The sequence below is a fragment of the Ovis canadensis genome, chromosome 3, assembly GCF_042477335.2.
Source record: "Ovis canadensis isolate MfBH-ARS-UI-01 breed Bighorn chromosome 3, ARS-UI_OviCan_v2, whole genome shotgun sequence".
NCBI classification, from domain to species: domain Eukaryota; kingdom Metazoa; phylum Chordata; class Mammalia; order Artiodactyla; family Bovidae; genus Ovis; species Ovis canadensis.
Window position 1 is genome coordinate 62,671,955 of NC_091247.1, and position 23,937 is coordinate 62,695,891.

At 43.4% G+C, this 23,937-nt stretch overlaps 1 protein-coding gene across 6 annotated transcripts in view; it reads right to left on the minus strand.

Moving 5' to 3' along the window:
- Nucleotides 1-21,630: 21,630 nt before the first annotated feature.
- Nucleotides 21,631-23,937, minus strand: part of EVA1A (eva-1 homolog A, regulator of programmed cell death) — an 88,151-nt gene continuing 85,844 nt past the window's right edge. For all 6 annotated transcript variants that reach the window (XM_069583237.1, XM_069583238.1, XM_069583239.1 and 3 more), the window contains one exon: nt 21,631-22,887. In XM_069583237.1, the coding sequence (XP_069439338.1) occupies nt 22,526-22,887 (362 nt within the window). In that variant the 3' untranslated portion in view covers nt 21,631-22,525. The remainder of the gene's footprint in view (nt 22,888-23,937) is intronic.

Here is a 23,937-nt window from a genome sequence, read left to right on the forward strand (position 1 = left end):
AGGTGGCCAAAGTATGGGAGCTTTAGCTTCAGCATCATTCCTTCTAATGAATATTCAGGATTGATTTCCTTTAGGATTGAATGGTTTGATTTCCTTGCAGTCCAAGGGACTTTTAAGAATCTTCTCCAGCACCACAGTTCAAAAGCATCAATTCTTCAGCACTCATCCTCCTTTATGGTCCAACTCTCACCTCCATACAGGACTACTGGAAAAACCATAGCTTTGACTGAATGGACCTTTGCTGGCAAAGTAATGTCTCTGCTTTTTAACACGCTATCTAGGTTAGTCATAGCCTTTCTCCCAAGGAGCAAGCGTCTTTTAATTTCATGGCTGCACTCACCATCTGCAGTGATTTTGGAGCCCAAGAAAATAAAATATGTCACTGTTTCCTTTGTTTCCCCATCTATTTGCCATGAAGTGATGGGACTGGATGTTATGGTCTTAGTTTTCTGAATGTTGAGTTTTAAGCCAGCTTTTTCACTCTCCACTTTCACTTTCATCAAGAGGCGCTTTAGTTCTCCTTCGCTTTCTGCCATAAGGGTGGTGTCATCTGCATGTCTGAGGTTATTGATATTTATTCCTGAAACCTTGATTCCAGCTTGTGCTTCATCCAGCCTAGCATTTCCCATGATGTACTCTGCATATAAGTTAAACAAGCAGGGTGACAATGTACAGCCTTGACATTCTCCTTTCCCATTTTGGAACCAGTCTGTTGTTCCATGTCTGGTTCCAACTGTTGCTTCTTGACCTGCATACAGATTTCTCAAGAATCAGGAAAGGTGGTCTAGTATTCCCACCTCTTTCAGAATTTTCCAGTTTGTTGTGATCCATACAGTCAAATGCTTTAGTGTAGTCAATGAAGCAGAAAGTTTTCTGGAACTCTCTTGCTTTTTCTATGATCCAATGGATGTTGGCAATTTGATCTCTGGTTCCTCTGCCTTTTCTAAATCCAGCTTGAACATCTGGAAGTTCTTGGTTCACAAACTGTTGAAGCCTGGCTTGAGAATTTTGAGCCTGACTTTGCTAGTGTGTGAAATGAGTACAATTGTGCAGTAGTTCTTTGGCATTGCCTTTCTTTGGGGATGGAATGAAAACTGACCTTTTCCAGTCCTGCGGCCACTGCTGAGTTTTCCAAATTTGCTGGCATATTGAGTGCAGCACTTTCACGGCATCATCATTTTGGATTTGAAATAGCTCAGCTGGAATTCCATCACCTCTACTACCTTTGTTCGTAGTGATGTTTCCTAAGGCCCACTTGACTTCGCACTCCAGAAGGCATCTAAAAAGGAACTTAACATCCTACGTATGGCAAGCTGCAAGCCTCTGGGCTCGCTGAGTCTGTTCATTGCATGTGCAGCTCAGTTGTCTGCGGCTGATCCCGTGTCCTTGTCCACCTGCTACCTGTGTCCCCCCGGCTCCTCAGCCATCACCATGGGGGTGGCAGCATCTGTATGGTGACAGTTTCTGGAGTCCTCACTCACATTTGGAAGCCAAAAATCACTGATGGCTGTGCTGTTTCTTGTTTATTAATATGGCAGTAGATATTTTTATTTCACATAGGACAAAACAGCAGCAGAACTTGAACTGAGGCTGTTCATCTTGCAGTGGTAGCGCTGGGGTCAGCAGGCACGGGGGAGGGGCAAAGTCAGCAGAAAATCACACGTGGAGAGAGTTTTAACTAGCTGTAGTGTGTTTCAGTTGGAGAAGGCAATAGCAACCCACTCCAGTACTCTTGCCTCGAAAATCCCATGGACGGAGGAGCCTGGTAGGCTGCAGTCCATGGGGTCGCAAAAAGTCAGATACGACTGAGTGACTTCACTTTTACTTTTCACTTTCATGCATTGGAGAAGGAAATGGTAACCCACTCCCAGTGTTCTTGCCTGGAGAATCCCAGGGACAGCAGAGCCTGGTGGGCTGCTGTCTATGGGGTCGAACAGAGTCGGACACAACTGATGTGACGCAGCAGCAGCAGCAGTGTGTTTCAGTACCCACTTTTCCATACAGGAACAGAATCCAGCCACTCTGGACTGCACACCATCACCTTTCCCTCTCCTGTACTGGGTTGGGTAAGCTCTAATATTCCTCCCTTCTGAAAGCCCTCTCCAACCCCCCCCCCCCCCGCCCCCGCTCATCTCTGCTATGTTTGTAAAAGAACGTTCTTGGACTTACAGGGAAATTTGATCCATATGGGCTGGACAGTCTACACTTCTCTTATAAAACTGCTCTTTTGTAAGAGTTCTTCTACAGCCAAGTATCTCTGAACAACAGAAAAATGTTTTTCCAGGAAAAAAGCGATAGCCAAACTCCCAAAATTAGTATCAGCACCCTCTCTCCCTTATCTATCATTTCATTCATTGTAACCAGAATTTATAAAATTTCCTGGTCTGTGGCAGGTACATACTGGGGCGCAGAGATAAAGGCCATCTGGTCCCCAACCTCCAGTAGTTACTCTAATGAGGAATGTGCTTATGATGGAAGTCTTCTGGACCCGAGGAGTTTCTGGCACAGGTGACAGAACCTCAGCCAGCTGAGGCTGGTGGCAGCTCAGGGTCCTACAGTGAGTGGGAAATTGAGCCCCTCCGAGGCCCAGCCCCCTCCTGTCGGTCCGCTGCTTCCCATCAGTAGAGCACACGGTGACCACACCCTGGGACACCCCCTGGTTGGGAGGACTTTGCAAGCCCCAGCTGGCTCTCCTCCTTTCACACAGCTTCCTTCTTCCTGCACACGCAGTGACCTCAGGCTCTGAACAGTGCCTTCGTGACAGTTCCTCCCCAGCCCAACCTTGGCTTCCATTTCTACCTAACTGCACTGCCTGGGTGGAGCGGGTTCCTCCCCAGGACAGGCCGTGTCTGGTTCTTCAGGTTTCACCACGTTCTGAGCAGTCAGCCCTGTCCCTGCTCTGAGGCAGGTTCTTTATAAACAACAACCGGCTGAGGCCTGAGGTCTGTCCCAGCAGAACTGCAGTGTTTACAGCAGCTCTGCCAGCAGCTCAGCAAATGTGCTGGAAGAAAAACAGACCTACTTACCAGCCACAGTCGATGACTGGGAGAAACTTCCCTTGTATAATACCTAATGATGGTGGTTTCTGCCTAAACCTGGGGGCCTGGGGAGAGCCACTCCGGGGTGTGTCCTGTGATCTACTGAGGGCAGAGAGCTCAGCTGAGGTGCTCCTTCCGGGGCCGGTTTCCAGGTCTGCTCAGAGCTGGGCCAAAGCAGGAGGGCTCTGTTGACTTCACATTTGGCAAGGGCCTCAAGCAGCAGCCAGTTTGGGTCTGGAGTGGGCCTTGTGCTGCACTCTGCAAGCACTGCCAGCCCCAGAAGTGGGACCTGGAGCTTTTTCAACTATCTTGATCTCAGGTCCAGGCTCAGGCTCCTCCTGTCCCTTTCCCTGCCACTGAGGGGTGGGAGGAGGATGGAGGTGGGGACCACAGCAGCCAGCTGGAAAGCCTCTACATTGAAACTGATCCTTTGTGAGGACCCTGGGGAATGCAGCCTTGCTTTTGAAACTGAGTCCCCCTAAAACCGAGCTTCCTCACTACATCTATGATTAACCTCTCTGTCTATAACTTTATTCCCTTTCTTGTCCCCTCTGACCTCCATCCTGTGCTCACTGAACACTAATCAACCAGGGTTAGGTGACTAAGATTGCTGTTATTGATAAGACTGTACATAACAGTCATACTAATGAAAACCGCTACCAGTGTTAAGGTCACACACACAGGTCATTTCTCCAGTGCAAGGTGAGCTCACAGACCCCTGAGCCATGAACTGCCAGAGGCATCCTGACTCCTGAAGCCATGGTGAAGAAATGTCACAGGATTATGATTAATCCCAGACCCTTTGTTCCTCTCTTAAAACACTTCCAACTCAAAGACCAAGCTGGAGGGGATCTGAGGCTCATCTCCACTCCCGTGCTCCATGCCAGCAAGTAAATCCTCACTACAGACTCCTGGCATCCCAGGAGCCCTTGCCTACTTTGAAATCCATCATAGCCTCAAGCATCCTGGAGAGTTCCTGATCAGTGCTCAGTTTCTGCCTCTCACCACCCAGGGAGAGTGGCCACAGCAAGAAGCCAGCACAATGGCAGATTATGGCTGCCTCTCTATGAGCATTCAGAACAGCAAACTTATAGGGATGGGGAGAGAGTCCGGGTGCCTAGGGCTGGGGTTCCAGTGAAGGGGTGTGCAATGTCTTCCTGGGCAATAAAAATGTCCTAAAATTGATGATGGGGGGTGTGGATGCACAGCTCTGGGCTGTGAACTGCACTCTTTAGAAGGGTGAGTGTTATGACTTGTGAAATACATCTCAACAGAAAAACAAACATGACAGAACTAAGCGATACACACTAGAGGCCTAGAGCTTCATGCCGCCCTTTTCACGGGAAACCCTGAGTCTGGGGCTCGTTTTTGGCTCAGCTGGAGGCTACTGGCCACGGGGGAGAAAAACCTACAACTGTGGAGGGGGTCCCCCGTCTATGCTGGCTCCTTGCCTCTTCTTCCCTAAGTCAGAACTTGGTTTCCTCGGGAGCTGCAGAGGGGCTGCCTGAATTAACTCACCCTCAAAGCTGTAGCACGGGTTCCGTCTGTAGTTCAGGAGACTTGTTGGCTTGGGGCTTCTGTGCGCCACACCCTGCTCTAGGCCTGGGGATGCACCCACTGTCGTCAAAGAGGACAGAAACACAGTGAACAATGAAAAAGTAAATCGTGTGAGGTATTAAAAAGTGTCAGTGCAAGAAAAGAAAAAGCAGAGCAGGGTAGGCGGTTGGGAGCACAGAGTCGGGGTGCAACTTTAAATTACTGCGTGAGCAGGGAAGACCCCACTAAGAAGGTATCATCTGAACAAAGACCACAAGGAGGCAGGAGAAAGCCCTGCAGGGACTGGGGAAGGAGCCGTCCTGCTCAGGCGCGCGGTGCGGCCACAGCTCGCGGAGGCGCCAGGGTATGAAGCGTGTTTTCTTACCATGTCAGCTAATCCCCAGGGGCAGCAAATGGGCAAATCACCCCAGCCCTTTCTCCAGAGGCTCTCACAGTCCAGGTTGCTGCTCCCCTGGTCTCCTCACCCGGGGCCAGGAATCAGAAAGCCAGGGGCAGTTTATTTAGTTATTCAACCCCTGGTGCCTACATGTGGAAACCACAGTAAAGGCTCTTGGCAGCATTTCCCCACAGAGTGAACCACCGGACTGGCCCTTGGGCTCCCCCACGTGGCCAAGCGTGCGTGCTTCCAGTCTCTAGGGATGTGTCAATATAGACTCTTCCGTCGTGACAGCCATTCCCGTGTCTCGTCTTACCATGCCTGATGGGGTCTTACCATGCCTGATGGGGTCTTACCATGCCTGATGGGGTCTTTGGCCGCTCTCCCGAGAGTGATGCCCGCTCCCCTCCCCGCCTCCCCCCGGGTGGTCCAGAGCAGAGGAGGATGTGACAGCCATTCTGGTTGCTCAGCTGAGAAGGGATCCAGGGCTGCGTGGTCCTGCAGAGTTCAGTGGTACTGGGACCAGGGAGGGGCTGTAGAGGTGGTGAGAAATACAGTCAAGATATGTGGTGGTTGCAGAGCCTGTCCAATCAGATGTAAGATGTGGAAGGAAAAGAAGTCCAGTTCAGTTCAGTTCAGTAGCTCAGTCTGTCGACTCTTTGCGACCCCATGAATCGCAGCACGCCAGGCCTCCCTGTCCATCACCAACTCCCGGAGTTCACTCAGACTCACGTCCATCGAGTCAGTGATGCCATCCAGCCATCTCATCCTCTGTCATCCCCTTCTTCTCCTGCCCCCAATCCCTCCCAGCATCAGAGACTTTTCCAATGAGTCAATTCTTCGCATGAGGTGGCCAAAGTACTGGAGCTTCAGCTTTAGCATCATTCCTTCCAAAGAAATCCCAGGGTTGATCTCCTTCAGAATGGACTGGTTGGATCTCCTTGCAGTCCAAGGGACTCTCAAGAGTCTTCTCCAACACCACAGTTCAAACGCATCAATTCTTTGGCTCTCAGCCTTCTTCACAGTCCAACTCTCACATCCATACATGACTACTGGAAAAACTGTAGCCTTGACTAGACAGACCTTAGTCGGCAAAGTAATATCTCTGCTTTTGAATATGCCATCTAGGTTGGTCATAACTTTTCTTCCAAGGAGTAAGTGTCTTTTAATTTCATGGCTGCAGTCACCATTTGCAGTGATTTTGGAGCCCCCCAAAATAAAGTCTGCCACTGTTTCCACTGTTTCCCCATCGATTTCCCATGAAGTGATGGGACCAGATGCCATGATCTTCGATTTCTGAATGTTGAGCTTTAAGCCAACTTTTTCACTCTCCTCTTTCATTTTCATCAAGAGGCTTTTTTAGTTCCTCTTCACTTTCTGCCATAAGGGTGGTGTCATCTGCATATCTGAGGTTATTGATATTTCTCCCAGCAATCTTGATTCCAGCTTGTGTTTCCTCCAGTCCAGCGTTTCTCATGATGTACTCTGCATATAAGTTAAATAAGCAGGGTGACAATATACAGCCTTGAAGTACTCCTTTTCCTATTTGGAACCAGTCTGTTGTTCCATGTCCAGTTCTAACTGTTGCTTCCTGACCTGCATACAGATTTCTCAAGAGGCAGGTCAGGTGGTCTGGTATTCCCATCTCTTTCAGAATTTTCCACAGTTTATTGTGATCCTCACAGTCAAAGGCTTTGGCATAGTCAATAAAACAGAAACAGATGTTTTTCTGGAACTCTCTTGCTTTTTCCATGATCCAGAGGATGTTGGCAATTGGATCTCTGGTTCCTCTGCCTTTTCTAAAACCAGCTTGAACATCAGGGAGTTCACAGTTCACGTACTGCTAAAGCCTGGCTTGGAGAATTTTGAGCATTACTTTACTAGCATGTGAGATGAGTGCAATTGTGCAGTAGTTTGAGCAATCTTTGGCAGTGCCTTTCTTTGGGATTGGAATGAAAACTGACCTTTTCCAGTCCTGTGGCCACTGCTGAGTTTTTCAAACTTGCTGGCATATTGAGTGCAGCACTTTCACAGCATCATCTTTTAGGATTTGAAATAGCTCAACTGGAATTCCATCACCTCCACTAGCTTTGTTCATAGTGATGCTTTCTAAGGCCCACTTGACTTCACATTCCAGGATGTCTGGCTCTAGGTGAGTGATCACACCATCGTGATTATCCGGGTCGTGAAGAGCTTTTTTGTACAGTTCTTCTGTGTAATCTTGCCACCTGTTCTTAATATCTTCTGCTTCTGTTAGGTCCATACCATTTCTGTCCTTTATCGAGCCCATCTTTGCATGAAATATTCCCTTGGTATATCTAATTTTCTTGAAGAGATCTCTAGTCTTTCCCATTCTGTTATTTTCCTCTATTTCTTTGCACTGATCTCTGAGGAAGGCTTTCTTATGTCTTCTTGCTATTCTTTGGAATTTTGCATTCAGATGCCTATATCTTTCCTTTTCTCCTTTGCTTTTCACTTCTCTTCTTTCCACAGCTATTTGTAAGGCCTCCTCAGACAGCCATTTTGCTTTTTTGCATTTCTTTTCCATGGGGATGGTCTTGCTCCCTGTCTCCTGTACAATGTCATGAACCTCCATCCATAGTTCATCAGGCACTCAGTCTATCAGATCTAGTCCCTTAAATCTATTTTTCACTTCCACTGTTTAATCATAAGGGATAAGTTTTGCCCTGAGCAAACAAAGCGCGGCGCTGGCCTTGCCTGAGATGAAGCCGGTTTCTGGAGGAGGGCTTGGTAGGAGTTCAGCTCTGGGGTGCCACCTTGGGGGTGTCTGTCAGCTTTCCAAGCAGAGAGGTCAAATAAGCTGCTAGATACACTAGTTTGGAACCGGGAGGAAAAACTGACCTGGACGCATGTGGGAGTGGCCACCAGGTGGGTGGTATTTCAGGCCACGAGATCTGAAGAGACTGGCAAGGGTGGGCACGGGAAGACCCGGGAGGCCACTGGAGGGAAGTGCATCAAGAAGCCAGGTGTGACCACCTGTGTCACATGTTTCTGAGAGATGAGCTGACCACGAAATTTGGAAACAGGCAGGCTGTTGTTTCTGGTAGGTCACTGGAAGGGAGGACTGGTAGGAAATGAGAGGATCGGGTGTGGGAGGACTCACCCTCAGATGCACTGAAAACCCAGAGCAGGTGTGGCCTCCGGGAGACATGTGACCTGGGGAGACAGCGAACCTCTCCGGGACCAGGTGATATCTGCAGAGTCTGAACCTCAGAGGTTGAAGTGGGGGACCAGTGAGGTGGGGTGATGGTCTGGAGTGAAGAGCCAACGGGAAAAACCCACTTGATGTCACAGCTGCAGCAGCTGCAGGGAGTTGGGGCTGTGACTCAGCCCCTGGCTCCAGGAACAGGCAGAGGAGTGGTTCTGCCCCCAAGCTCACTTCTTCCTGAGGAAAATGAATGGCTGTAGTGGGTTGAGGCCATGGAGGGAAAATCTGAGTTTCATCGAGGACATTCCTTCCTGATGTGTGTTCTGGATAGAAAGTGGGATAATCGATTAGTCACACTCAGTCAATTCCAGGAACACAGAAGCAGATAAAGAAACCAAGGACAGCCTCTGTCCTTGGGGTGCCTGGCCCATTGTTGGTGAGCATGAGACCAGGAGCAGAGAGAGAGGATTTCCCCCAGCCTGGCTGTAGCCTCGCTCTCCTGGTGGCCCTTCTGCAGGCTCAGCTTTTCCTAGGTATCTGAAACCAAAAGACAGCAAAGCACTTTGTGGATAACAGGGAGGATTGTCCCATCCCGTGTGCAGTCCTTGCCGGGAGGAGCTCTGGCAGCCTGAGAGCCGCCCTCCTTCCCTCCCACATCAGTGTGGTCCTTCCTTCCACCCCACTCCCATCCCCTTCTCCTGCTCTTGGCTCCTGTGTTTCCCTTCCTCCTTGACCCTCAGTCTAGCGTGCTCACCACCAAGAAACATGTACTTTCTGAATGAGTGTTCAGATCATAATTCAAAACCCCAAATTGTTATTTTCCTTCCAAAAGTTCACAGTGGTTTTCAGGTTGATATCAGGACTGTCTCCAAGAGGCAGAAAGGAACACAGAGAAAGCCCCCATCCAACCTGAGACTTCAGTAAGGAATTAGGATTGGATTGAGGAACAATGGGGACGGGATGACTGTAGGTGGAGGGAGGAGAGCCAACATTTCATGAGCTTCTGAGACCAAGTCCTGTGTGGATACATGGAAACAGCATGCTTACTCAAACTGCTTAGATTCCTTGAACCTCCTGATGAAGGAAGGACTGGGAAGGTGATTATGGTCACTTCACAAATGAAGAATTGTAATCCAAACCCAGAGGTCTTACCCTCAGACTCTGTGTGTGTCAGTGGCAGAGACAGGATGGCCCAGGAGACCCCTGCCCTCCAGATCCTTCCTTTCAGTCTAAATACTGCTCCCCCTCCCACCCCCAGATACAGATGGCCTCCCCTCTCCTTCCTTCTGAAGGAACAGCATGAAGATTCATTTATTATAGCAACAAATGGCTTTATGATCCTTGCATGAAGATGCTACTGAAAGAAAAGATAAAGCAGAGTCAGAGAACTGCCCTGGTGGTTCAGTGGTTAAGAATCAGCCTTCCAATGCAGGGGACTCAGATTCCATTCCTGGTCTGGGAACTAAGATTCCACATGCCATGGGGCACCCAGGCCCACGAGCTGCAACTACTGAAGTCTGAACGCTCAAGAGCCAATGGTCTGCAACCAGAGAAGCATGCACACTGCCACTAGAGAAAGCCCATGTGCTGCAGCAAAGACCTAGTTCAACCAAAATAATAATTTAGAAAGAAAAAGAGTGAGAAGTGTTATTTAGTGTGTCCCTAGCAGGCACTTCGCTGCATACAGGTGCCCCTACAGCTCCTGCTAGTGCCTGTGGAAGCCTCTGAATTGAGTGACAATAAGAAAGTCATGGAACTCATTATTATTAGAGTTCATAACACAAAATATTAACTGGTGAAGTTCTACAAATTAACTGGTGAAGGCCTACAGAATTCCTCACATCTTTCTCACTGATACATAATGGACATGTGCCATCGTGTCAGTTTCAGGTATGCAGCACAATAACTCACTATCTGTCAGTTCAGTTCAGTTCAGTCGCTCAGTTGTGTCCGACTCTTTGCGACCCCATGAATCGCAGCACTCCAGGCCTCCCTGTCCATATTGCAAAATGGTCATCACAGTGAGCCCTGCCTGCATGGGGTCTGTTTTCTGTCTGTCACTTGGATCAGATAAAGTCTTCTGAAATGTCAGCCTTGAAAGGTTCCTGTAAATTCTTCTGAAAGTCAACTTCTGTGACTGTATCCTCTTATCTCCCCTGTGCTACTGAGTTCAGCCAGTGAATTTTAGAATTTCACCTATTACGTTTTTTTTTTTTCAATTCTGTAGTTTCCATTTGGTTCTTTTTTTTAAAATTTACTTATTTGGCTGTGCCAGGTCCTGGTTGCAGCATGTGGGATCTTCGATCTTCATTGTGGCCTGTAGGATCTTGTTCCCTGACCAGGGATTGAATCCAGGCCCCCTGCATTGCGAGCACAGAGTCTTAGCCACTGGACCACCAGGGAAGTTCCCTCCATTTGGTTCTTTGAAAAAAATATGTACTTTTATTTCTTTGCTGAGATTTCCTGGTTTTGTTTTGAATTTTTTCATCTAGAGTGTGTGTGCTCAGTCATGTCTGACTGCAACTGCATGGACTATAGACAGGTTCCTCTGTCCATGGGATTTCCCAGGCAAGAATATTGCAATGAGTTACCATTTCCTACTCCAGGGGATCTTCCTAACCCAGGGATCGAATCTGCATCTCCTGCATTAGCAGGTGGTACCATAGTACCACCTGGGAAGAAGACCCACAGAGCTTATGAATGTTAAGAGCCCGTCAGCAGTGGTTTTTTTTTTTTTTTTTTTTTTTTTTAGCAGTGGTTTTAAAATTGTTCTTATAAGCAGCAACCACGAGGTGGCAGGATTATTTCATGCCCATCTAATTCCCAGGGCAAGCAGTTCAGTTCAGTTCAGTGGCTCAGTCCTGACCGAATCTTTGCAACCCCATGGACTGCAGCACACCAGCCTCCTGTCCATCACCAACTCCTAGAGCCTACCCAAACTCATGTCCACTGAGTCAGTGATGCCATCCAACCATCTCATCCTCTGTCATCTCCTCTTCTCACCTTCAATCTTTTCCAGCATCAAGGTCTTTCCAAATGAGTCAGCTCTTTGCATCAGGTGGCCAAAGTATTGGAGTTTCAGCTTCAACATCAGTCCTATCAATGAACACTCAGGACTGATATCCTTTAGGATGGACTGGTTGGATCTCCTTGCAGTCCAAGGGACTCTCAAAAGTCTTCTCCAACATCATAGTTCAAAAGCATCAGTTCTTTGGCACTCAGCTTTCTTTATAGTCCAACTCTCACATCCATATATGACTACTGGAAAAACCATAGCCTTGACTAGATGGACCTTTGTTGGCCGAGTAGTGTCTCTGCTTTTTAATATGCTGTCTAGGTTAGTCAAAACTTTCCTTCCAAGGAGTAAAAGTCTTTTATTTTCATGGCTGCAGTCACTATCTGCAGTGATTTTGGAGCCCGCCCCCCAAAAAAAGTCTGCCATTGTTTCCACTGTTTCTCCATCCATTTACCATGAAGTGATTGGAATGGATGCCATGACCACAGTTTTCTGAATGTTGAGCTTTAAGCCAACTTTTTCACTCTCCACTTTCATTTTCATCAAGAGGCTCTTTAGTTCTTCTTCACTTTCTGCCATAAGGGTGGTGTCATCTGCATATCTGAGGTTATTGGTATTTCTCCCGGCAGCCTTGATTCCAGCTTGTACTTCTTCCAGCCCAGTGTTTCTCATGATGTACTCTGCATGTAAGTTAAATAAACAGGGTGACAATATACAGCCTTGAAGTACTCCTTTTCCTATTTGGAACCAGTCTGTTGTTCCATAACAAGTTCTAACTGTTGCTTCCTCACCTGTGTACAGATTTCTCGAGGAAGGTCAGGTGGTCTGGTATTCCCATCTCTCTGAGAAATTTCCACAGTTTATTGTGATCCACACAGTCAAAGGCTTTAGCATAGTCAGTAAAGCAGAAATAGATGTTTTTCTGGAACTCTCTTGCTTTTTCAATGATCCAGCAGATGTTGGCAATTGGATCTCTGGTTCCTCTGCCTTTTCTAAAACCAGCTTGAACATCAGGGAGTTCACAGTTCACGTACTGCTAAAGCCTGGCTTGGAGAATTTTGAGCATTACTTTACTAGCGTGTGAGATGAGTGCAATTGTGTGGTAGTTTGAGCATTCTTTGGCATTGCCTTTCTTTGGGATTGGAATGAAAACTGACCTTTTCCAGTCCTGTGGCCACTGCTGAGTTTTCCAAATTTGCTGGCATATTGAGTGTAGCACTTTCACAGCATCATCTTTTAGGATTTGAAATAGCTCAACTGGAATTCCATCACCTCCACTAGCTTTGTTCGTAGTGATGCTTTCTAAGGCCCACTTGACATCACATTCCAGGATGTCTGGCTCTAGGTGAGTGATCACATCATCATGATTATCTGGGTCTTGAAGATCTTTTTTGTACAGTTCTTCTGTGTATTCTTGCCACCTGTTCTTAATATCTTCTGCTTCTGTTAGGTCCATACCATTTCTGTCCTTTATCGAGCCCATCTTTGCATGAAATGTTCCCTTGGTATCTCTAATTTTCTTGAAGAGATCTCTAGTCTTTCCCATTCTGTTGTTTTCCTCTATTTCTTTGCTTTGATCACTGAGGAAGGCTTTCTTATCTCTCCTTGCTATTCTTTAGAACTCTGCATTCAAATGGGTATATCTTTCCTTTTCTCCTTTGCTATTTGCTTCTCTTCTTTCCACAGCTATTTGTAAGGCCTCCTCAGACAGCCATTTTGCTTTTTTGCATTTGTTTTTCTTAAGGATGGTCTTGCTCCCTGTCTCTTGTACAATGTCACAAACCTCCGTCCATAGTTCATCAGGCATTTTGTTTATCAGATCTAGTCCCTTAAATCTATTTCTCACTTCCACTGTATAATCGTTAGGGATTTGATTTAGGTCATACCTGAATGGTCTAGTGGTTTTCCCTATATTCTTCAATATAAGTCTGAATTTGGCAATAAGGATTTCATGATCCACAGTCAGCTCCTGGTCTTGTTTTTGCTGACTGTATGCAGCTTCTCCATCTTTGGCTGCAAAGAATATAATCAATTTGATTTCGGTGTTGACTACTTGGTGATGTCCATGTGTAGAGTCTTCTCTTGTGTTGTTGGAAGAGGGTGTTTGCTATGACCAGTGCATTCTCTTTGCATAACTCTATTAGCTTTTACCCTGCTTCATTCTGTACTCCAAGGCCAAATTTACCTGGTACTCCAAGTATTTCTTGACTTCCTACTTTTGCATTCTAGTCCCCTATAATGAAAAGGACATCCTTTTTTGGTGTTAATTCTAGAAGGTCTTATAGGTCTTCATAGAACTGTTCAACTTCAGCTTCTTCAGCATTACTGGTTGGGGCATAGACTTGAATTATGATGATAGTGGATGGTTTGCCTTGGAAACGAATAGAGAGCATTCTGTCATTTTTGAGACTGCATCCAAGTATTGCATTTCAGACTCTCTTATTGACTATGATGGCTACTCTATTTCTTCTAAGGGATTCTTTCCCACAGTAGTAGATATAATGGTCATCTGAGTTAAATTCACCCATTCCAGTCCATTTTAGTTCACTAATGCCTTAAATGTTGATGTTCAATCTTTCCATCTCCTGTTTGATCACTTCAAATTTGCCTGGACCTAACATTCCAGGTTCCTATGCAATATTGCTCTTTACAGCATCAGTCCCTGCTGTTTACCTGGGCCCAAACTATGGTGGAGGTAACGAAGATAATGTTGACCTCCCTGAAAAGATCCCATGCATGTGCTGCTACAGTCTGTGCCCCCAACCCTGCAGCAGGCCACCCCTGACCCACACCTTTGCTGGAGATTGCCAGACTCCCACAGGCAAGTCTGGGATAGTCTCCTATTGGGTCACTGTCCCTTTGTCCTAGGTCCTGGTGCACAAGGTTCTGTTGTGCCCTCCAAGAGTATATTTCCCAGTCCTGTGTAAGTTCTGGCAGCTCTATGATGGGGTTATGGTGACCTCCTCCAAGAGGACTTATGCCATACCCATACCCAGATGCCCTCTCCCTGCAGCAGACCACTGCCATCCTGTACCTGCACAGGAGATGCTCAAACACAGTTCTGTCTGTGAACATGTGAATTCACCCCTCCTAACGTCTTGCTGAGGCTTCTCCTTCGCCCTTGGACGTGGGGTATCTCCTCACAGCTGCTCCAGTGCCTACCCTCTTACTAGAGTTTCTCTGACCTTGGATGTGGGGTCATGGACCACATGGCTGGTCCAGTGAAGAGCAGCTGGTGCTCCTGACCTTGGATACGGGTTATCTCCTCTCAGCTGCTCGCAGCTCTAGCACCGCACAGCCTGGAGCTCTTAAATTGAAGAGCTCACTCATTATTAGAGAAATGCAAATCAAAATTACCATGAGTTATCATCTCACACCAGTCAGAATGGCCATAATCAAAAAGTCCACAAACAATAAATGTTGAAGAGGGTATGGAGAAAAGGGAACCCTCTTACACTGTTGGTGGGAATGCAAACTGGTACAGCCACTATGAAGAACAGTGTGGAGATTCCTTAAAAAAATTGGAAATAGAACTGCGATATGGCCCAGCAATCCCGCTGCTGGGCATACACCCCAAGGAAACCAGAATTGAAAGATATACATGTATCCCAATGTTCATTGCAGCACTGTTTACAATAGATAGGACATGGAAGCAACCTACATGTCCACTGGCAGATAAATGGATAAGAAGTTGTGGTAAATATACACAACGGAATACTACCCAGCTATAAAAAGGAACACATTTGAGTCAGTCCTATTGAGGTGGATGAACCTGGAGCCTACTGTGCAGAGCAGAATGAAGGAAGTCAGAAAGAGAAACAAAAATCATGTATATTAACTCTTATATATGGAAATTAGAAAAATGATACTGATGATCTTACATGTAGAGCAGCAAAGGAGACACAGTTGTAAAGAACAGACTTTTGGACTCAGTGGAGGAAGGTGAGTGGCATGATTTGAGAGAATAGCATTCAAACATGTACTTTACACATATGTAAAATAGATGACCAGTGCAAGTTCAATTCATGAAGCAGGGCACCCAAAACTGGTGCTCTAGGACAACCCATAGGGATAGGGAGGGGAGGGAGGAGAGTTCAGGATGGGGGGACACATGTATACCTGTGGCTGATTCATGTTGATACATGCAAATACCATCCCAATATTGTAAAGTAATTATCCTCCAATTAAAATAAATTAGAAGAAGACCCTATTGCTAGGAAAGATTGAAGGCAGGAGGAGAAGGGGAGGACAAAGGATGAGATAATTGGATGGCATCACTGACTCAATGGACATGAGTTTGAGCAAGCTCTGGGAGATGGTGAAGGACAGGGAAACCTGGCATGCTGCAGTCTATAGGGTCACACAGAGTCGGACATGACTGAGCAACTGAACAACACAACAATTCATTAATTGAAAAAAAAAAGGGAGATCAACAGTAACACAATAGTGGGGGACTTTAACACCCCACTTGTATTAATGGACAAATCATCCAGCCCAAAAATTAATAAGGATATGCAAGCCATAAATGGTATATTATAACAGATAGACTTATTTTATATTTATAGGACATTTCATCTGAAAGTAGCAGAATACACTTTCTCAAGTGCACACAAAACATCCTGCAAGATAGATCACATTTTGGGTCACAGATCAAGCCTCAGTAGGTTTAAGAAAATTGAAATCATATCAAGCATCTTTTCTGACCACAATGCTATGAGATTAGAAATCAATTACAGAAAAAAATGTAAAAACCAAAAACATATGGAGGTTAAACAATATGTTATTAAATAACCAATGGATCATTGAAGAAATCAAAGAGAAACTGAAAAAATACTTAGAGACAAATGACAATGAAAATATGACAACCCAAAATGTATGGGATGTAGCAAATGCAGCTCTAAGAGGGAATTTTATAGCAAAACAATCCTACCTCAAGAAACAAGAAAAATCTCAAATAAACAGCCTATCCTTAAACCTAAAGCAACTGGAGAAAGGAGCACAACAACAGCAACAACAACAAATGAAAATCCAAAGTTAGTAGAAGGAAAGAAATCATAAAGATCAGAGCAGAAAAATGAAATGGAGATAAAGAAAACAGTCAATATGAGGAAACTAAAAGCTGGTTCTCAAACAGGTTATATTTCCTTGTTACGACTTCTTAGATATGCCCATCACTTAAAAGTGATGTTTAATTTCCAAACACATGGGCTTTTTTTTTTTTTAGTACCTTTGATATTAATTTCTTATTTAAAAGCTTTCTTCTGTGCAATCACCCTCTGTGGTTTTTCAGTCTACTAACTTTATTGAGGCTTTCAGTGGCTAAGTCAAAGATCTCTCTTGGTAGATGTCACATTGCACTTGAAAATATGTGGGTTATTTTCAAAAGGTTTTGATATTGATCTCTAACATAATTCCACAGTGATAAGAGAACAGACTCTTTATAATTTCAATAGCTTTAGACTATGAAATTTTAAAACCTGGTCTTATGTCTCTGGATACGTTCTAGTGTCTCCTAGTTCATAATCTATGGGAACTTGAATAGAATTTGTATGCTACTGTTGTGTGAAAATTGCATAAATCTTAATTATGGTGAATTTGTTCATAGTGATTTTTAGGTCTACTATATCTTTCTATTTCTCTGTCTATTCATTCCATTAATTTTTGAGTGTTTGATATTGAAACTCCAACTAAATATCTTACTTTATATATTTAAAAAATAATTGTAATATATAATAGAACTATAGTAAACTTCTGTGTTTCCAAGCCTCCTGTAAATGTGTTATCATGTTTTCATAATTTAGAAAGCAAAAAATAAAAATATATATATGCTGGTTCTTTTAGAACATATACAAAATTCTTAAGTATTTAGCCAGACTCATCAAGAAAAAAGTAAGAAGACTCAAGTCAATACAATTAGGGGCTTGCCTGGAGGTCCAGTGGCTAGGACTCCATGGTCGCATTGCAGGGGGCCTAGGTTTGCTCCTTGGTCAGGAAATTAGATTCCATATGATGCAACTAAAGATCCTACATGCTGCAATGAAGATCTAAGATCCTGTGTGCCAGAACTAAGACGTGGTGGAGCCAAGTACAGAAATATTTTTTTAATCAATTAAAAAAAAATTAAACCTTGCTTATTAATTGGCTATAAACCCCAGTACAAATAAAAGCTTTTAAAAATCAATAAAGTTAGAAATGAAAATGGAGAAGTTATGATAGTTACCACAGAAATAAAAAGGATCATAAGAGATTACTACGAGCAACTATATGTCAATAAAATGGACAACCTAGAAGAAATGGAAAGATTTTTAGAAGGAATATAGCTTACAGAAACTGAACTAGGAAGAAATATAAAATATGTACAGACCAGTAACAAGTAGTGAAATTGAAACTCTTATTAAAAAAATCATCCAACAAACAAAAGCCCAGGGCCAAACGGCTTCATATGTGAAATTCTTTCCAACATTTAGAGAACACCTAATACCTGTCCTTCTCAAATGCTTCAAAAAAATTGCAGAGAAGGGTACTCCTCTGCTCATTCTACAAGGCCACCATCACCCTGAAACCCAAACCAGACAAAGATATCACAAAAGAAGAAAATTATAGATCAATATCACTGATGAGCATAGACACAGAAATCCTCAACAAAATACTAGCCTACAGAATTCAACAACACATTAAAAAGATCATACACAATGACCGAATAGGCTTTATCCCAGAAATGCATGGATTCTTCAATATATACAAATCAATGATATATGTCATATTAAAAAATTGAAGAATAAAAACCATAAGATCATCTCAATAGAGGCAGATAAATCTTTTGACAAAGTTCAACACCCATATATAAAAACTCTCCAGAAAGTAAGCTTAGAGGAAACCTACTTCAATGTAATAAAGGCCATATATGACAAACTTACAGCTAATATCATAGGTGAAAAGCTGAAAAACAATCCCTTTAAAATCAGAAACAGGACAAGGGATGTTCACTTTTGCCACTTCTATTCAACATAGCTTTAAAGTCCTAGAATGGCAATCAGATTAAAAAAAATTAAGGAATTCAAATTGGAAACAAAGAACTAAAACTCACTATTTGAAGATGACATACTATACATGTTGTTGTTTAGTTGCTAAGTCATGTCCAGCTCTTTTGTGACCTCTTGGACTGTCCAGGCTCCCCTGTCCATGGGAATTCCCAGGCAAGAATACAGGAAATTCGCTGTTTCCTTTGCCAGGAGATCTCCCTGACCCAGGAGTCAAGTCTGTAACTTCTGCTTGGCAGTGAGTTTCCTTTTTTGCCTTTTAAGTTATATTTAATTTAACTTTTAAATTAATTTATTTTAATTGGAGAATAATTACTTTATAATATTTTGATGATTTTTGCCATAAATCAACATGAATCAGCCTTGGGTACCCATGTGTCTCCCATCATGAACCCCCCTCCCACATCCCTTCCCACCCCATCCCTCTGGCTTGTCCCATATCAACAGCTTTGAATGCCTTGTTCATGCATCGAACATGCTCTGGTCATCTGTTTTACATATGGTAATATACATGTTTCAGTGCTAATCTCTCAAATCATCCCACCCTTGCCTTCTCCCACAGAGTCCAAATTCTTTACCACTGATCCACCAGGGAAGCCCAGTACTATACATAGAAAATCCTAAGCTATCAGAAAACTACTAGGGCTCCTCAATAAATCTGGTAAAGTTGCAGGCTATAAAATTAACATACAGAAGTCTCTTGCATTCCTAGACACTAACAATGAAAGGTCAGAAAGAGAGATTAAAGAAACAATCTTATTTACCATTGCAACAAAAAGAATAAAAAACCTAAGAATAAACCTACCTCAGGAGGCAAAAGACCTGTGATCAGAAAACTATAGGATACTAATGAAAGAAATCAAAGAAGACACAAACAGATGGAGAGAGGTACCATATTCTTGAAGTGGAAGAATCAATATTGTCAAAATGACTATACTACCCAAAGTAATCTACAGACTCAATGCAATTTTTATCAAATTACCAATGGCAATATTCACAGAATTAGAACAAAAATGTTTACAAATAGTATGGAAACATGAAAGATTCTGAATAGTCAAAGCAATCTTGAGAAAGATAAACGGAGTTTGAAGAATCAGGCTTCCTGAATTTAGGCTACGTGACAAAGCTACAGTCCATCAAAACAGTATGGTATTTGTACAAAAATAGAAATATAATTCAATGGGACAGGATTGAAAGGCCAGAAAGGAACCCATGCACCTATGATCCGTTAATCTATAATACAGGAGTCAAGACTATACAATACAGGAAAGACCGTCTTGTCAATAAATGATGGTGGGAAAACTGGGCGAATACATGTTAAAAAATGAAATTAGAACACTCTTTAACATCACACACAAAAATAAACTCAAAACAAACTGAAGACCTAAATGTTAGACCAGATACCATAAAGCTCTTAGAAGAATATATAGACAGAACTCTCTCTGACATAAGTGATAATGGGATCTTTTCTGATCCACCACCTACAGTAACAAAAATAAAATAAAAACAAAAATAAGCAAATGGGACCTAATTAAACTTAAAAGCTTTTGCACAGCAAAGGAAATCATAAACAAGATGATAACCTTCAGAATGGGAGAAAATATTTGCAAATAATACAGCCATCTTCTAGGGATTAATCTCCAAAATATACAAACAGCTCATTCAGCTCAATATCAAAACAACAAACCACCCAATCAAAAAGTGATCACAGGACCTACATGGACAAGACCAAAATATTTCCCCAAAGAAAAAAATACAGATGGGCAACAAACACATGAAAACAGACCCAACATCACTAAATTATTGGATAATGCAAATCAAAACTGCAATGAGGTATCACCTCATACAGGCTAGACTGGCCATCATCAAAAATTCTACAAACAATAAATGCTGGAAAGGGTATGGAGGAAAGGGAACCATCCCGCAACTGTTGACAGAAATGTAAACTGACACAGCCACTGTGGAGAGCAGTATGGAGGTTTCTTAAAAAATAAAACACAGAGCTACCATATGACCTAGCAATCCCATTTCTAGGCATATATCCAAAGAAAACCATAATTCAAAAGGATGCATGCATCCTGATGTTCATTGCAGAATGATTTACAATAGCCAGGACATGGAAGCAACCTCAATATCCACTGAAAGAGGAATGGAGAAAGACATGGTACAAATATATAATGGAATATTACTCAGCCATAAAAATGAACAAAATAGTACCATTTGTGGAGATGTGGATGAACCTAGAGACTGTCATACAAAGAGACAAACAAATGTTGTATAGTATCACTTACATGTGAAATCTAGAAAATGGTAGAGATGAACTTATTTGCAAAGTAGAAATAGAGTCACAAATGAAGAGAACAAATTTATGGCTATCAAGAGGGGAAGGGGTGGGGTGGGATAAATTGGGAGATTGGGACTGAAGTATATACATTACTAATTAGAACCTACAGTATGGCACAGGGAACTCTTCCTCAATGTTCCGTGGTAACCTAAATGGGAAGGAAATTGAAAAAGAGTAGATATATGTATGACTGATTCATGTTTCTGCACAGCCAGATATTAACACAACATTGTAAAGCAACTATACCCCAACAAAAATTAATTTATAAAATAAATTTAAAAATTAAAAAAGCGGCAGAGACCAATATAGATGATATTAATATAATGCTCAGGGGAAATGATATTATTCCTGTACTTGTTGGCAAGGGACTGAAACCAGATTCAGAGATGCTTGATTTAACAGGATTTTTGGCAATTGCAAGTGAGATTGTTGAAAAAGGTATAATCAAGCCAGCCACCGAGGGTTTCAAGCAAACTATTGCTCCCTTGGGAAACATGTATTTGTAACTTCTCAGTTCTTAAGACAGACTTCCAAGCCCCTATCACAGAGAGTGGGTTGCCAAAGTATCATTGATAGAGAGTCCAGCAGAGAAAGTCTCCCAACCAGCCTCTCAGGTATGATGACAAAGCCAATGAACAGGAGAAATCTAGTAGGAAGGCTCTGGAGGATCCAGACAGAGTAAGGAATCTATTGCATGGCAAGAAAAGGGATCTGACAGTCATATAGAACTAACAGTATTCCTGTGTATCAGGCTGGAGGAAGCTGCATTGCCCTCTGTAGCCCATTCCTAAGTGTGATTCAGCCTCGCCTCCCTTTCTTACCAACTTCCCCTCTCCATATGAGGCCAGCCTGTTAGTTCTAGCCTTTGGTAAGTCTTCTAGTCCTGTATCAACTTATCACTCAACTATACTGTAATCATAATAGAAACATACATAAAATAACAAGCCCTTGGGTGTCATTTCTCCATTCTCTGGATCTCCGTTTCACAATTCTCCAGGTATTCGAAGGATCTGGCAAAAGACCATACCCACCTATAAAAGGGCTGCTGTTTAAAGTAAGTATAACCACAGAAACAAAACATGAAACAAAAAAGATTTTATGTAACTTTTATTTTTTATCCCAACCTAATTTGGGCTTTATTCCTCACCTCCCATTCCCATTCTCTTACTATAAATCCAAACATGGTTTTTACTTTTTTAACAAAATGTTTAATTAGAGTCATAATATTTTCTTTTCTCCAAAAGGAGGGAGACACAGCCTTTGTTCTGCTGCTGCATTTTCAAATGCATACAGCATTAAATGTACATTAATATATTCCTTAGAAGCTATTTAAAATAAAACCCTTCATCCTTTGAGGTTATTGACAGTTTTCTAGTTCACTGACACATCTCCTATAATACATTAATCATTTTCGTGAGTAAAGTGGTAACTGTAATAAAAAAACAGGATTTTAATCCCTGAGGTGCCAGTTTAAATGGAAGAGGTTGCAATTAAAATACAAGATTTGAAAATAGGCCTTAAATAATAAGCATAGATAATGCTATCTGGATTAAAATCACCTCCATGGCAAGTTGCATTTACTAAGTTAAGGTAACCCTGCTCTTCCTAGCCCTCTTGCTATAATAATATTTCCTTTTCTATAGAAATAAAACATAGCAAGGAAGTCTGCAGAAACTTCTGAGATCCTCAGAAATCAAGAGAAACCACAAGTGCCATTCCTCTAATCTCCATCCACATTGCTGGAGAGGGTTTTCAGCACCATTCCAAGATCTAGAAAGGTTGATGAAACGACTTGGTTTTTCTACTTCTCCATGTAGCCAAAAGGGACAAATCTGTCATACTGTCTCGAAAATGGCAGCGTCCTGCTTATCTCTGCCACCATACCATTAGCAGAACTGTATTCAACTCTTAGTGCCCACCGTCTCTGTGGGGCCCTTTCTCTCCCAGGCAGCTAAACGGTGGGGTATGGGTTCCTGCTCCTGCCCCTAGTAGTAGCGGTTCAGGCTCCTGGTGCCAGGAACCTCAGGCTGGCCATTCATCCAAATCTCCCTGATGATACGTTCCCGCTCCTCCAGCCGCTGGGCTCGCTCCAGCTCCTCCACTGAGGCGAAGACATTCTTGTTCAAAGTCCTTTCAAAGCGCCGATGTCTCCTGACCGAGATGTCAGATGCTGCATCCAAGCTGCCATCCTCACTGTCGCTGCTGCTTTCTTGGTCCTTCAGAAACTCCTGGGAATGCTGACAGCAGTCTGTGTGGCAAGAGATCCTCATCACCAAGGCAGCTAGGGTGAGGACCAGTCCAATACACACACCACAGACAAAGTACAGAGCTGCTCCCTCGGGATTTTCTGTTGGAGAAGGAGGAAGAGGAGAACGTTTGAAAGATGACAACTACATACTCAGAGGGCAAACATGACTTCAGCACAGGATCGACCCCTCTCACCAGGCCCCAAAGCTTTGATGGCTACAAATAATACCTTCTCATGTGACCAATCGCATAATGTATTAAAATATAATTTTCAACAAATAGTGTGGATAAAGACTGTATGGAATTCTTTCACTATTCTTGGAACTTTAACTTTGAAACTATTTCAAAAAGAAAAGTTAAAACATTGTTTAGCATCTACTATAAGCGAGTAACTGTGCTTAGATGCCATTTACTTATATTACACAAACCTTTGCTTCTGAATTTTCTCCTGAAACTCCTTGAATTATCTTTTAACTGTAGTTGTAAGCAACTTCAGAGATGATCCTTACCTCTCGGTAGTCATACTCTTACATAAGACCTTCCCCACAAGGGCTGCAACAGTGACTTACTTCTAACAAACACGATGGATGACTTGAGATTAGGTAACCTAAGTCTGACCTCCAGCTTACCCATGCTCTCTCTTTCTCACCCATTTGCTCTGAAGCAGTCAGTTCCCATGCTGTGAGCTGTACTACAGAGAGGCCCACTAAGGGTGGCCTCTGACTAACAACCTTCAAAGAACTGGACTGCACCAACAGCCATGTAAGTGAGCTTGGATGTGTATCAGTTCAGTTCAGTTCAGTCGCTCAGTCATGTCCGACTCTTTGTGAACCCATGAATTGCAGCACGCCAGGCCTCCTTGTCCATCACCAACTCCCGGAGTGCACTCAGACTCACGTCCATTGAGTCAGTGATGCCATCCAGCCATCTCATCCTCTGTCGTCCCTTTCTCCTCCTGCCCCCAATCCCTCCCAGCTCCAAAATCACTGCAGATGGTGACTGCAGCTATGAAATTAAAAGACACTTACTCCTTGGAAGAAAAGTTATGACCAACCTAGATAGCATATTTAAAAGCAGAGACATTACTTTGCCAACAAAGGTCTGTCTAGTCAAAGCTATGGTTTTTCCAGTGGTCATGTGTGGATGTGAA